General features: G+C 35.7%; 1 protein-coding gene across 3 annotated transcripts in view; it reads right to left on the bottom strand.

Moving 5' to 3' along the window:
* The window catches only part of HNF4G (hepatocyte nuclear factor 4 gamma), a 63,948-nt gene that overhangs the window by 13,259 nt on the left and 36,159 nt on the right, over positions 1-14,530 (bottom strand). For 2 of the 3 annotated variants that reach the window (XM_075085275.1, XM_075085276.1), the window contains 3 exons: positions 5,905-6,073; positions 4,213-4,307; positions 500-606 (listed from right to left, as the gene is read on the bottom strand). In XM_075085275.1, coding sequence (XP_074941376.1) covers positions 500-606; positions 4,213-4,307; positions 5,905-6,050 — 348 coding nt within the window. In that variant the 5' untranslated portion in view covers positions 6,051-6,073. Of the gene's footprint in view, positions 1-499; positions 607-4,212; positions 4,308-5,904; positions 6,074-9,049; positions 9,222-14,530 lie in introns of those variants that run through there. The other variant, XM_075085274.1, reaches the window with a different exon arrangement.

Below are 14,530 nucleotides of genomic sequence, written 5' to 3'. Positions count from 1 at the left end.
GACAAAGAAAATTTAAAAGCGAGATGTGAATAGACTCTGCAGTTGGAACACTTCTGTTTGCCTTATTTATAATGTCTAAGGATATTAAAAATGGCATTTTCAAAAGAATGTAAGGAAATGACTGTCCACACCCCTTTGAATGCAATGTCTTTGGACAATTTTTTCCCTAATGTTTCATGGGAAAGCCAGCCTCAAGGATAGATAGATGCCACAAGCTGCCTGAGACAGCAACTGATTTAAAAGCAGTAAGAACCATAAAGCTTTATTAAGAAAGGTGCCTAGGACTTATTGTCCTGGACAAAGTAGAATTTTTTTTATTGACTTTGCTTTAAGAATGTATTCTATTACTCATTCTTTGGTTGGGAAGAGGACGCTGGAGGCATTTTGGAAGCAGGAAGAAGTAATCTCAATAATTTAATACAATGAGAAACTGAAAAGTATTTAACTTTAGAAAAAATGTCTTCAAGTCATCAAATAATTTTGTGGTAGATCTCAGTACCTGACGGGAGAGTGTCTCAGCTTGTGACAATGTGCTAATAGAGGGAATGTTGCAGCCATCAAAAGTGTTTCTTCTCGTACTTATCCTGTCCCGTTCATTTTGTACAGCTGGAAAAGAATAATCGTCTCATTTATTGACTTGTAGACATTGCCACACAATATAATTTCAGAAGTACTTGATACCTGTAAGAATCAAAAGGTATGACATTCAAAAAAGACCTTGTGCTTTTAGCTCTGAGTAATGAGGAAGAATGACAACACATGTTTATGGTCCTTATCTGTGTACTGTTTGCCTGTAAAAACTATGTATAACTACTTGTGGATAGATACTGAATTATCAGCACTTTTGTGACGGGCTTTATTACAGTAAAACATCTTTCTTCATTTGAACTTGAACGAATGCTGTAGTTTTGTTATTTTAACCAATTTAATAAGTGAGGCATTATGATAATGGTAGAAATGGACTGAGCAGGTGAAGAGGTAAAGGACCACCACTGACAAAATTTCTCAGGCAGAGGAAGTGTGAAAGCCCTACTCCTCCTCTCTTGTGAGAAACCCTGAGACAGGAATGAATCATTAACCTAAATCACTAGCAAGACAATTTTGTAACTTAAATCTCATGCTCCTCCTCAGTGACACTGCATTCCTAGCCAGTTTACAGAACATTGAGTAAAAAAAAAGCACCAAAAAAGTTTCAGCCCAGTAAGTTTTGTCTCACGGGGTCCAAAAAAAGGCAGTTGAATGGGCTTTGGATAAGGAGTCCTTATTCAGACATGTAAAGCTTATGAAGCAACAAGATGTATTTTTGAATTGAAAGAAGAAGAAAAAATAAAACTATCAATCAGACTTTTCTAAAACCTAGACCATGTCCAAGGTTAGGCCAAGGAGAAAAAAAAAAAAAAAAGGAATTGTGCTGATCAAAATCTTTTTATTGCACAAGGAATCTCATCATCTTTTAAGAGCAGCAGCTTTATTTCCAAAGATATGTTTGCTATTTTGTGGGAAACAATCTGCATTACAGAATTTAGGAGTAGTACCAAAGGCTTCAATAAAAAAAAAAATATTCTATACACTGAATAGTTTTCAGGGTTTATCTGAACAATGCACATAGTTTATTCCAGAGGTGTACTAACTTTTTGCCAAGGACACTTACTGATGGGCCTTTTATTAAGGTCACAGTAAGAAATGTTGTGCAGTGATAAACACAAAGTGCTAAATGTTCATGTAGACAGAAGAAAAAATATGAGCTTTTTTAAAAGAATGGAGAAAAAAACATTCACTGAATCTCAGAAGCTTAAGTGCTACATAGATAATTAAAATAAGGTCAGCACTGATTAGTATTAGAAAAATAGTAAGCTATTCAGACAATCACTAGTGAAAGTCTCTGGTGGAGCGCTTTGAGTATCACAGGAAAATGCTTCAATTTTCTCCTGCATATGCATAATTTTGGATTATTAGACTGGCTTGTCTGTCTCGCTAAAGCCTTTTTGTCAGTTCAGACTAAAATTGCCTTAAAAAGAGACTCCATGAGGAAGGGGTAATATTTGCTCAAAGAGGGCTTGTACAGCTTGTACCAGCTAAAGCTCTTCTCACCTTCGACTTCAAGAAAGCGATTTGCTAGAAACAAGCTGAGAAACTATCACGTGGACCATGCTGCACTTACACTATGAGACATCCCCTGACAGTGTAGAGAGGTATATAACAACACACAAACAGTGAAATTTACAGTTCAGTGTTTTGAATTATTTTAGCACTGGGAAGCCTTGAATAAACATGGCTTGGACGCAATGAAAAATGGAAATTTTATAGGTAGTGGGACCAGAGCAGGCAGAGTAGTGTAAATTAGATTAAAAGTTTTGTGCAGGATATATCTTCACTTCATAAACATGAGTCAGCAGTGTAACTTGTGGCCATGTCAGCTAGTCATGCACTTGGCTGCATCAGCACATTGATGGAAGTGATTATTTCTGGTTTAGGCTCCCCAGTACATGAAAGATGCTGGAAAACTGGGCAGCGTCCAGCGGAGGGCTGTGGAGATGTAACCAACAAGATACACAAGGTAAAACAGAGAGAGGCACGTTTGTTTATGTGGAAAAGAGACAAAAAAGCAGAGGTGGGGATCTTACTTTCTGTAGTTTACAGAAAACAGAGCCAAATTCTTCAGTTGCACAGGGGTAGGACAAGGTTACTACCCTAACTGCAGTTAAGACACATTCCAATTAGATATGAGGAAAGAACCCTTCACAATGAGGGTGGTCAAGTACTGGAAGAAGTTGCTGAGAGAGGTTGTGGAATCTCCCCTTTCAGGGACTGTATAAACCTGGCTGGACGGGGTCCCAACCAACCTGACTGAACCTAGAAGTTAGCCTTGCTCTAAATGGGGGCCTGGACTAGATGACTTCCAGATGTCCTTCTGAGCTAAACTGTTCTTTAATTCCAGGTTTTGAAAGTCTGTGAGGCTCTGTTTTTTGCAATACTTTTAGGGCTGCTGTTGACACACAGGTCTTCACTTTTATTCATGTCAGATTGATAATATATATACAGTAAGTTACTGATTTTAATGGCTCAAATTCCAAAACACTAAACTGTGTTCAAGGAGATCCATGAGGACTAGCAAACCTATTTTATACATACACAGTGATAATGCTGTTTAGAATATCCCTATCCAGCTTCAGGGAGAAAATTCATTTTACCTCTTACCAAAACTTGATCACTAGCGAAGCAGTACTATAGTACAGATATATAAGAGCATAAAGAAACAGCTTCCTTTATCTTAGGAAAGCTATGTGTAGACTAAAAATATTATACACTGGTTACCATACAGGAGAACTGAGCACCTCACATTGCAGACTGGCCTTCAGGCAGATACACCATGCTCCCAACAAAACAGGTGGCAAAGTTTGTGATGAAAGAACATTTTTTAAGTGCCTATTTGAACCAGATCAGGACGCCTTTTGCCTCTACATCATAATTTCCAGTGAAGCAACAGTCCCAACAACCCGATACAAAAAACCTCTTATATCCCCACTGCCTTTCTTTTGCTATTGCTCTGCTCTTGTGATCGTCCAGTCCTTCCACCTTGACAGGAGGATCACTGTGACACCCATGTTTCTTCATATCTGTCAGTGAGATGCATAAGTAACAATCTTTCCATATTAAGCCCTAATGAAATTAGAATTTTTTTCAATTAAGGTGGACACTCCGCTGACAGCTACCACTACTGTTCTCGCCACTACTTTTTTGGTTATCTTCACACTCCGTCCTCTGGCTTAAATCCTTCAAACATTTAAGGGAAGAACCAGTAAATTGGCACTGCCATTACTTGGGTAGAGTAGAAACAAAATCCCAGATAGAGATTTTATCACTCAAATTTGGTAAAAATTGAAATTAAAATCTCACACTGAACTTTTCCAGGATATGGCTCAACACTTAAAAAGCAATGAATTTTGGTGTCAGGATTCATGGATTAAACAGCTGTAAATTCACCTGGAGCCCATAGATTTCCTAATGCTCAAAGAGTTAGAACCGCTTACCCACCTGAAAATTAGATGATGCATATTTCACCTCAGTATAAAAGCATTTCTCTATCATGAAGGCATTATAGCATCTTTCCCATTAAATTATTCTGCTGGGCTTTTTTAGAATTTTTATTACATTTTAAATCTAATTCAGATTCTTTATCTTTGTATATCAAATAATAAATGATTGTCTCACCTTCTTTTTTCATTCCTGCTCGAAAACACTTTTTTAAACGACAATATCTGCATTGATTTCTTTTGTCCTTGTCAACAATACATTGCCGGTTGAATCTATCAGAGACAAGAAAAGGTAAATGTATAAAGCATTAATAAAGTGGTACCCTGATTATGAAGACAAAAATCACAGCTAATCTGGCCTGTCAGAACAATGCCTATAACCACAGACTTTCTCCTGTTGGATTTTTTTTTTCTTTTTTGTTAATCAGTCTCGAGAGGTGTTTCATACCTGCTTGGTTTCCAGGAATACATGTGTGTCTACAGGCACATATATGCATTGGAATGGGCAAGTGTAGAAAATTTTGGAGTTATATGCATCATTTATACCTCAGTTTATTTGTGAGATGTCAGTAACTGGCTGCATCAAATGGTGGTGTGGGAAAAAAAGCAAAAAAGCCACAAACAGAAAAAGGAAAGGACAATCAAGGAAAATGCCAAGTGTCACTGGCATGGAGGAGCCCTTAGCTGCAAAACCAGTACCCCTGGCTGGCAAAGTTTACTCCTGGGAGATATCAATGAACAAGCTATATGTTGTATCATTACAGATGACAACCTAAACAGGAAAGGGGAGCAAAATTTTCTAATATAATGAAATAAAGACATAAGGAAACACACAGATCATGACACTCCAAGAAGACTTACTCAAGCTCCCATGCACTTCTACAGATGTGCCTAAGAGGAATGTGTATGAGCCATTCCCTCCTCTCACTGTGTGCTTCTGCCTTTTTGCTGTGCATGTATTTGTTAGATAAATAGATCTATGCTTTGCAGAGCTCTTCTTGAAATAACTTATATCAGCTCTTGTTACACCACTTTAGGGATATGTCTATGCTATACCACTGTGGTATGTCTATAAGGGACCGATTTCCATATAAGAGCATTAAGGAACCAAGGAAGAGAAAAGCAAACAACATTCCCAGCAACAAGCCATTCTTATAAAAAGTTTTTTCCATTAGTGATTTGTCTAAACTCACAGAGGTTTCCATATATTCTGTGCACGGCTTGAAACTGACATTTTATGGACTCGTGCATGCACAGAGCAATTCGTCAGACATGGTGCACAGACCTGCAGTGTGATAATTTGGGCAGCCAGACGTCTGGAAATTAGCAGATTGCCATTCAGACTGACGGAGGGGAAATGGTCACTCAAAAGAGCAATGTGTCACACAAAGTGGGAAGATGTGCAAACGTGCTTGTACAGCCCTTAAAACAAGACTCGTAAATCTTGGACTTTTTATTCAGAAACTGCCTTCATAAGAAAAAAAATTGAAAAGAATTTTTAGAAAAAAGTTAAGAATTACACTTTTCACATTGCCAGTGAAAATATGATAATTTTTCTTTTATTTTATTTTTTTCAGGAGATGACCTTTGTAATCATAAATAAAAAAGTGAAACAGCTCTTAAATGATGTGATGATATCAACAGTATCAACAGACATCTGGAATGTGGCATCTGCATTTGTAATATCAAGTAGTCTTGAACAAAAGACATTTTTTCCAATCATAATATGCAATGAACCACATGTTCATCAAAAATGCTGGTTAGGATTCCTTAAGAAATAGCTGAAAATACCTGAAAAGTCTCAAAAGGTCTGTATGTATTTTTTCTTAAATTCATTAATTTAGTCCCTCTAGACAAACTTTTGAAATACCTGCAGGTATAGACATGATTTTTCCGTATACTGCGTCTAAAGAATCCCTTGCATCCATCACAGCTGGAAGCGCCATAATGTTTTCCAGTCGCTCGGTCTCCACATATTGCACAGAGACTACTGACCCCGTTGTCAGCAGCATTCATGTTGACAGCTTCTCCTGAACTGTCTGAGGAGAGACAAGAACAACATACATAGTTATGGACAAGTCTTCCAAGAACCACCTCACAAACAATTTGTACTTAAATGGAGGCTTTTTCTGGCCTTTTCTCTTTTAATTGCCACTTACTATTTATATAGGACAGAGTATCTGTTTACGTCTGGTTCTTACTCAGATGAGCGTTTTCAAAGTTATAGAGATGTTAACAGAATTTATGAAGCTTGCAACAACAAATAGGTTTATTCTAAACTCTTTCTGGCTGAAAGGGGTTAAAAACTAATGTGTAACTCTGCATGCATAATTACATATACAGCCTTACTAACATGAAGAAGAACTTTGGCACAAAGCAGTGCTGCCTAGTTAGCTGACAAAGATTTTGTATGCCAGTTCTCATAGGAGCTGGCAATAACTGGCAACTATCATACAAAGATACAACTGCATATGTGACATTAAAAAAAAAAAAAAAAAGACCGTTTTTGCATAATACTTAATGGAAAAAAAAGTGCATGCTAAGAAGACTGTCTAAGTGTTATTTCCTTGAACTCATTTTTCCAAAGGAACATTGGTACAGACTTCACTTGCACAAGAGAATACTAGCTATGTGATTAACAGTTAGTCACTGAGTATGGTAAACAATACTGAGGAAATTCACGTGAAATCAAAACAGACATATTTATTCTTCTTTGAGTCACAGTGTTTAACAGCCATGTTAAATGAAATAAGCAAAAAGCTTTTTCTGTTATGCTTCTGGTTTTACAAAAGGAAAACTGTTTGCAATACGCCCTAAACATCCGCAGTTGTTCAGTCAGGGAGAGGAAAGTGTGTCACATTAATTAGGTATTCAAACATGCATTCAGAAGTCAAGTGCGTGAGTTCATGAACAGTGGACCCATCAAAAAGTAAAACTGTTAATATTGATTCATATTATTTGTACTGTTCACCTGTATGTACAACACATATTGTAGTAGATCCAACTGAAATGTATTACACAAATATCTTACAAAATTTTCATTGTGTCCCAAAGAGCTTACAGCTTAAACAGAGTTCTTCAGACAAATAGAGAAGAAGCAGCATTTTTTTTTCTGTTTTGTAGAGACATAATTGATAGGAGTTATATTTAAAATCAATTAAATAAAAATGAAATCTTAAAGGTAGTAAAGAATTCAGTTTTGTAAAGAATTTATTTTAAAGCTAAGTTTGCCATGCCTGGAAAAATATTTTTTTAAAGTTGCAGAATTACTTTAGCTAGAAAAATATAAAACCTTTCTTTTGGAGTTTTGTAATTTTGCATCATAATGATATGGCAAAATAGTTAAAAATACAATATTTAAATTTAATGGTCAACTATTTCACAGCAATATAAGTTGTGTATGTGTGTAAGAATATATTTCTCTTGGTATTTTTCTGAAACAAAATGTCTGAGAAATTGACCTGATTTTGCAAAATTCTTTGATTTCAACAGAACTGCACAATCTGCCTGAATATGGCTTGTTAAACTTCTCTGAATGTTTCTAATTAATTCAGACAGCTAGAAAAGACACATAGGAAGTTTCATATGAGGCAGCTTTCAGTTCCAGACTAGTACTGTAGCTACAAGAAAATGTTTTTATAAATTCTATAAAAAAATACTTAGCCTAAACTCAAAGCAAACGCTAAACAGAAAAAGGTTACATCTAATAACAAATAATTAGTGAACTAATAACTTTCAGGGAATTATATAACAAGCTCTATCACCAACACATAATGCAATGCAGCATAACCTTATTCTGCTTTCCCATTTTATGTAACATTAACAGATCTTCAAAGGTGCTATTCAGCAAAAAACAAATGAATGACCAATGAAATCACCCATATCAGAACAAAAAGCAGAGAAATCATCTAAAAGTTACCTAATCATTGTTGATAGCTTCAAAATCACTTAGGGCATAAAGGTCTGTTTTTTCTTCCTAAATCAATAACGAGATTTACCTTTCTGTTTACTAAGCTTGCTGTAAAGTAACATCAGAAATTCAGATAAAACTTCCAGCCCAACAATAAAAACTAACTTAGTTTCTATACGGCAGGAATATGTGGAAATGCAGGTGCTAAGTATTTTTCCTGCAAATCACTAAATATTTGTTCTGCCTTTTAAAAGTACATACTACAATAGATCTATGAATTATACTTTAAGATAGAGTAAAACAAATTCTAAGTATATTAGAAGATTTGGAAAGCCATTTTAGAGTAGTTTAATTTGCCTGATTCTTTTCTTCACTTTAATAGACTGACATTTCCTTTTTTTTTTTTGGTCAGTAGTCAATGGTGGTAGAATGAAACTGTGTGCTTCTCATTTCAAGTATAATTTATTGTTCCAATTTCTCAAAAATTTATTGCATTAGAATTTCCACCTAAAGTTAGTGTGTTACATTAGCCAAGTGCAAATAGTTTTTCCTCACCTAAATATTAGCTTCTAGAAAGCCAATGTGATTTTTAAGAAAAATCACTCTAGTTCATGTATACAAATACCTAGAAAGACTAGATTAACATTTAAATAAATGAAATATTAGTCCAACAATTAGAAACTTGGCATCAAGAGACAGTAGCTAATTTTTTTCACAAGCCTCTGGATAATTTTGTCCTGTCTTTCTGAATGTTATATACAAAATATACTTTCATGTCCAAACTGTCAATACTAGTTATTCATTTGTGTTACAGTAAATAAAACAACTGCTGAATACACCATTTTCTTCCTTTGATTAACTGACTGATGACAGTACAGTTCAGTTACTTTATTACATATAACCTCTCTTTTATTTTCCTTAATGTTAAAGAATTATAATGTTATTAACTTAGAGTTAGTGATGAAGTGTAAAAGAGCAGATTTGTAGTTTGAAAACAACCCCCAAATGCTCCATTTATAAAACATTTAGCTAACACCTTATAGCATTACTAAACTTCACTTTTTCTGTTAACTGACTTGATTTTGCACCACAGAACAGAACTCACCATTGCCATTATATAGAATCTGCATAGTTTCAAACTCCAGCGCTGTATACATCGGATCTAAAACTTCACTGTAGTTTGCCATTTCCATGTCTAATATTGGTTCCGAGAGCCTCATCATTGAATTCAAAACCAGTGAAAAAGCTGCTCAAATGCACAACCTCCTCATTCTGTTTCACAGTGATTGATAATCCAAAGTTAACTATAACTGTGTCACTTACGTGATGCAATGGGAGGAGCTGGAAAACTGCTTCTGCATGCTATATTCTACCTGGTCTTTTTTTTTTTTTCTTTTATGATACAGTGCAACCCTTCCGATAATCTTGGAATGCTTTATGGAATAACCTTATCAGGAGTTATACTGGTTCCAGTTCTTGAGTGAACCCAAGGACATGCAGGAAGCTTCCTATCTCCTATGCCCTGCCATGCATTTTGTTCTCAATGTATAGTATAAACTGTCCTAAACAAACCACTCTGGTTGTTCTGTGTAAAGAGACTGTAGGTTCATATGCCATTTTGCTCTCTCTTCAGAACTATAAGGAAGTGTGATACGATTATGGACTATCCTCATACCCAAAACATCCATCAACATATTTTAAAAGACAGCTGAAAAACCTCCCATTTTTACAACTGTTAGTGTTCTTTAACAGCGGCAATGAGCTGGCTGCGTAGGTGTGCTTAACCAAGGCCTCAAGCAACACAAGCTCTGCAGCAGGAAAGGCCAATTTATAGATCTCCTCCATCACATACTGTGTTGCTATGATGGCTCCAGGCAGTAGACCTTGCACACTCTCAGAAGATGGCTTCCTCCTCCAACTCTTCACACAAGATGTGACGGCAGCATGTTGTTTTCAATCACCATTCAAATGCACGGGGAAAAATAATAATTCACCCTTTCTGAAAACAAGAATCTCTGGGTAGGTCCACTGCTCATCGGTTGGTACACATGGCTTGTACAAACTCCATTAAAAACCTTCCTGTAAAGCTACTTGAATCTGTGCAAAAGATAGCTGATTTTCACTTGCTAATCAGGTGTTTTTAAATGCTGGATAGCAGAATTTCAAATGTTATTACTTCTCAAAAAATTCTTTACAGAAGACTACTCTTCACACAGCTGACCAACAGTTACATTAAAGATTATATATGTATAGGAAAACTGTCCAATTTACAATTAATTAACAAGAGCCAATAACTGTATATATACCACTGAAATGCTTATTTGAATGGAAAGAGTGCCTGCAGTTGCCGTTCAGTAAAAGTAGGTGCAAAATGGCACCATAAAAAACTCCTTGATAAAAAAAAAAGAAAAAGAAAAGCAATTGGTGACAGACAAGCTACTGATGAAAAAGGAAAATTTACAGGAAAAAACGTAGAAAAAAAAACATTTCAGAATTCATCCTTCTAATTTCCAAGTCCCCAGGACTACCTGAGATGCACAAATCATCCAGTCTCCTTGTGGACACATGGATGCAGTCTCAGGCCAGTTCTCCTGGCCCCAGTGAAGTCCAACAGCCTAATTATGACTGAAATGTCAGAATATTTCATGCATGTAATAATGGAAGAAATTCTACTCAAAGTATCATTACACAGTGCTGGAAGAGTACAAAGCTTCATTGTCTTTCACCATAGCTAATATTTTTTTCTTTTTCTTGAAGAAGCGCACTAAGTATCTTTGCAAATTAAGACTCATGAAAAGCTATTTGTTGAAAGCCTGTATTTGTTTAGGAAAACATAGTAGTTTCATCACAAGATGGAATCATTTTATACTCTCTGATGGTTCATTTTGAAAAGTTTCTTCAGTAGCAGAATTTGTTGTATTTGCTACAACAATTTGTTGTATTTGTATAGTGTGTGCTACAAAACTAGTTACTAGTTACATGACAAATGACTCATTGCATTAAATATGCTATTTAAAATAATATACAATGGTTTACATATTAACTAGATCTATCTTTTGTTCCTTAGTCCATAAATTTTGGTAAGATTTTCTATAAATAATCTCTGTCTTTTTCGTACCAAAATAGTATGCTGCACAAATACAAACATATCTAAGACTAGCTGAGTTTTATTTCAAAAATCCTGTCCCCAAAACACTCTGGCATATGAGCAACTTTAAAATAAGGGAATGAAAGTAAGATAGAAGATATCATGTATGACAAGATCAAATCCTGCTATTCCCACTGCTGTTAACAGAACTTCTTCAGTGCTGCCAAAACAGGCCCCTCAGTGACTACTAAAGAGAGGGAATGAATTGACCCTTCATACTTCTGTCATATGAAAACTCATTTCAATTGATTTTTAAATATGGAAAAATGTACTATAGGAAAGCCATTTTTTATACTATTTTTTCATGTTTTGCTAAGGAAACTTCTTACAGTCAAAGCATGCATTCATAAAAATTTGCTTTCTGGGGAATTTTTGGCATCTTGAAGTAAATGATGAACAATTGATGTACACTAAATAACTACTGTAAAATATTAATATGTTTTCTTTCTGCCTTAGGTAGATCAGAATGCAGTCCTGAAAGTAGAGCAGCTGAGAAAAGAAGGTAATGATGAACAGCTTTTGGTCCTTTGTCAGCCCAAGCTTTAAAATGTTCACTAGTATTCAGACCCACACACAGCAGATTTCTCTTCATATTGGATACCTGCACTGTTTTTCAAATTCTAAATGACCTTGCAGCTTGTAGTATGAGATGTTCATTCAAATTCTAAGTCAAGTCATCCACTACTGACAGCCAAGAAATATTAGCCTTAGGTAAGCAGAAGTTTTAAAATTGTATAATTAGTCAAACAGCAAAACACTCCTTTCAGACAAGTGATACTGTAAATTTGATTTTTCAAAATAAATTTTGCAGTAATTGTGAAGGGAAGGCTACACAATAATGGTTTTGTTCATGTGGTTTAGTTAAGTTTTTTTCTTTAAATCTGATGGTCTCACAATCACATATAGAAAACATTCCTATCTTATCTTTAAGACTATCAACTCTGTTAATTGCTCAGCTCTCCATATTAAATGTAATCATTCTTTCTTAGTGTGGTATAAAATAGAACACAAGCTAATAAAATCAAGGTTCTTTCCATAAAAGTCTTCCTGAAAATAAAAACAAATCTTAAACAACTATCACTACTGAAAACAGTTTTGTTTGGGGTTTTGTTGTTGTTGTTGGGTTTTTCTGGTTTGGGGTTGTTGTTGTTTTTTTTTTTCATACGTAGCAGCATGTTCTTTTATTATTCCAGCTTAGTAAGAAATGTAGGTCCGTATAAGAAAGTCTTTATTAAAAGGTTTTGGGTTTTGGTTTTGGTTTTTTTTGTGTGTGTGTGTGTTTCCCATGTGTTCTATGTAAGGAGTATATCTTCATGGTATTTCTTGTTTTGCAAGTACAGTGAATTGTGGTGGACACACTTGGAAGGCATCCTATTTTTGTCAATAAGCTGGCATATTTATGCAGTATGTTGATAAAACACACATTTTGATATGTCTCTCCTCCCATTTGCTGGCACACTTGTGAGACAGGGTATGCAGGGAGCCTGTACTAACCAAGCCTAATGCAGCCATATGAGCTGAGCCATAAAGTCACCTTACTACAGTAAATTCAGCCAAAGTTCTCCAAGTTAGAGAGTTTACTTGTCAAAAGCTTGCTACCCAGGAAGTGGTGTGCAAATTTCCGCATGCCAGCAGGGAATTTCATCTCTGGCTTACAAAGACACACGCCCATGTAATACCAGAGACTGAGTGCCCCTCTCCTGTAACACATCCGCAGCGCCAGGAAGAACACTGCCACCCACCTCCAAGTATTTCATAAATGGTCCATGAGTAACAACTGAGAAACCTTTGCTTGTATTCTAAAACTTATAAAATTATGACGTGTTTGAACCAAAAAGATTTCTAGCACGATAGTATTACTTTATTTGATAGAGGTTGCTGGCTTTTTATTTTTTACATAAAAATGTTAAGGTTGGTTGAAATGTGTATTACCAAACTTATTAGACTTCTTAGAAAATAAATAGCCTTTTGTGCTTAACACCTAAATACCATGATGGAAATATAGCTACAGTCCTTTACAACTCTAAAACATTACAGCAAGGCTCTTAACATTGTCATGCCTCCCTCCCCAGGAAAAAAAAAAACAAACCAGTTCAGAGCCAAACAAGGACAAAGTTGCCTTTGAGCTGGTTAATGTTAAAGGATTTTTCAGAACAATTTGTGAATCATGAGAGTAAACGCACAGCACAACTGCTTCCAGTAAGATGATCAAAGGCACCATCTCACACACACTTCTCAAATCCAGCATCAACTCTCAGCTTTACCAAGTAAATTTATGGCACTTAGATACTTCTGTGCCTTTTCATTTGGCATCTTCCTTTTGACTTTGTCCTAAAAATATAGTGGTTAAATAAAACACTAGAAAAGCAAAGCCAGTACCAGAACTAAATAACCGGTTTTCACGGCACACTTATTAGGCAAGGTGGTAAGATTAGCTGCAACAAATCATGCCAGGTGAAACATATGTACAAATCTTTGTGGGAAATCTAGGCTAAGCCTGTTTCCATTACACACATTTTTAGGCACTTAGACCACCCCAGGCATTCTATAAAAACTAGATCCTTGCACATATTGAATCTGCCTCTTTTTTCATTTGAATTGGTGATTCATTATGTTGAGCTCCACTGTATCATACGGCAAAAATACATAGCTTTCTTTAATAAGTTATGATGAGGGTTGGTTTTTTTTTTTTTTTTTTTTCCATTTTGGTGTAACAGGGAACAGACCATTACTGTGAGCTCTGAATTGTCTTTGAATTTATGCTTTTGGCTTCAGAAAGTATCTGCTTTGTGAAACATCAGGCTACAACTTCAACAGCCATGAATATGAATAAACACAGAAAATAAAGAACACGCCTGGCTTCTGACTTGTCAAACTCTATGGACCCACCCTATTTAGCATGTTCTGCAAGCTGTAAATATTGCCAAAATAGTTATGAGGATGTCAATGTCTAGTCTACATCAGAGTTTCAAAGATGAGTAGGAGATTTAACACTCCAAATTCTATGAAGCGCAATTTACAATTTTAATCTCATATCCACTAGGGTCTTTGCCCTGTCTGTACTTGAGAAGAATATGAAAGCTCTAAAATATTTTGAACCTGAAGAATAGTTGCTGCAGGACAATTTTGAAAATAATTTACAATGGCTGAGGATATAGCCCACTTTCAGATCCTCCCTCCTTATTCCAAATATCATTCCATGCAGCTTATTCTAAATGGATAAATGATTTATTCATTGTATATACCACACAGTCATTAAGGGGATATGCTATTAGCATAGCAACAGTAATATAATGGTGCCGTATGCAAATGGAAGATGCTACATCCACTACTTAAGGTCAAGGTAAACAAAGCTATCTGATTTGTCTGATTTTATTTATCACTTACGCATGCGCACATACATCAGTGAGTGCCTTGGGCAGCATCTCACAAAGTCCA

Source organism: Phalacrocorax aristotelis, chromosome 2, assembly GCF_949628215.1.
Source record: "Phalacrocorax aristotelis chromosome 2, bGulAri2.1, whole genome shotgun sequence".
In the NCBI taxonomy this organism is placed as follows: domain Eukaryota; kingdom Metazoa; phylum Chordata; class Aves; order Suliformes; family Phalacrocoracidae; genus Phalacrocorax; species Phalacrocorax aristotelis.
The sequence above is the reverse complement of the archived record's forward strand: the minus strand, read 5'-3'. Positions and strand labels throughout refer to the sequence as shown.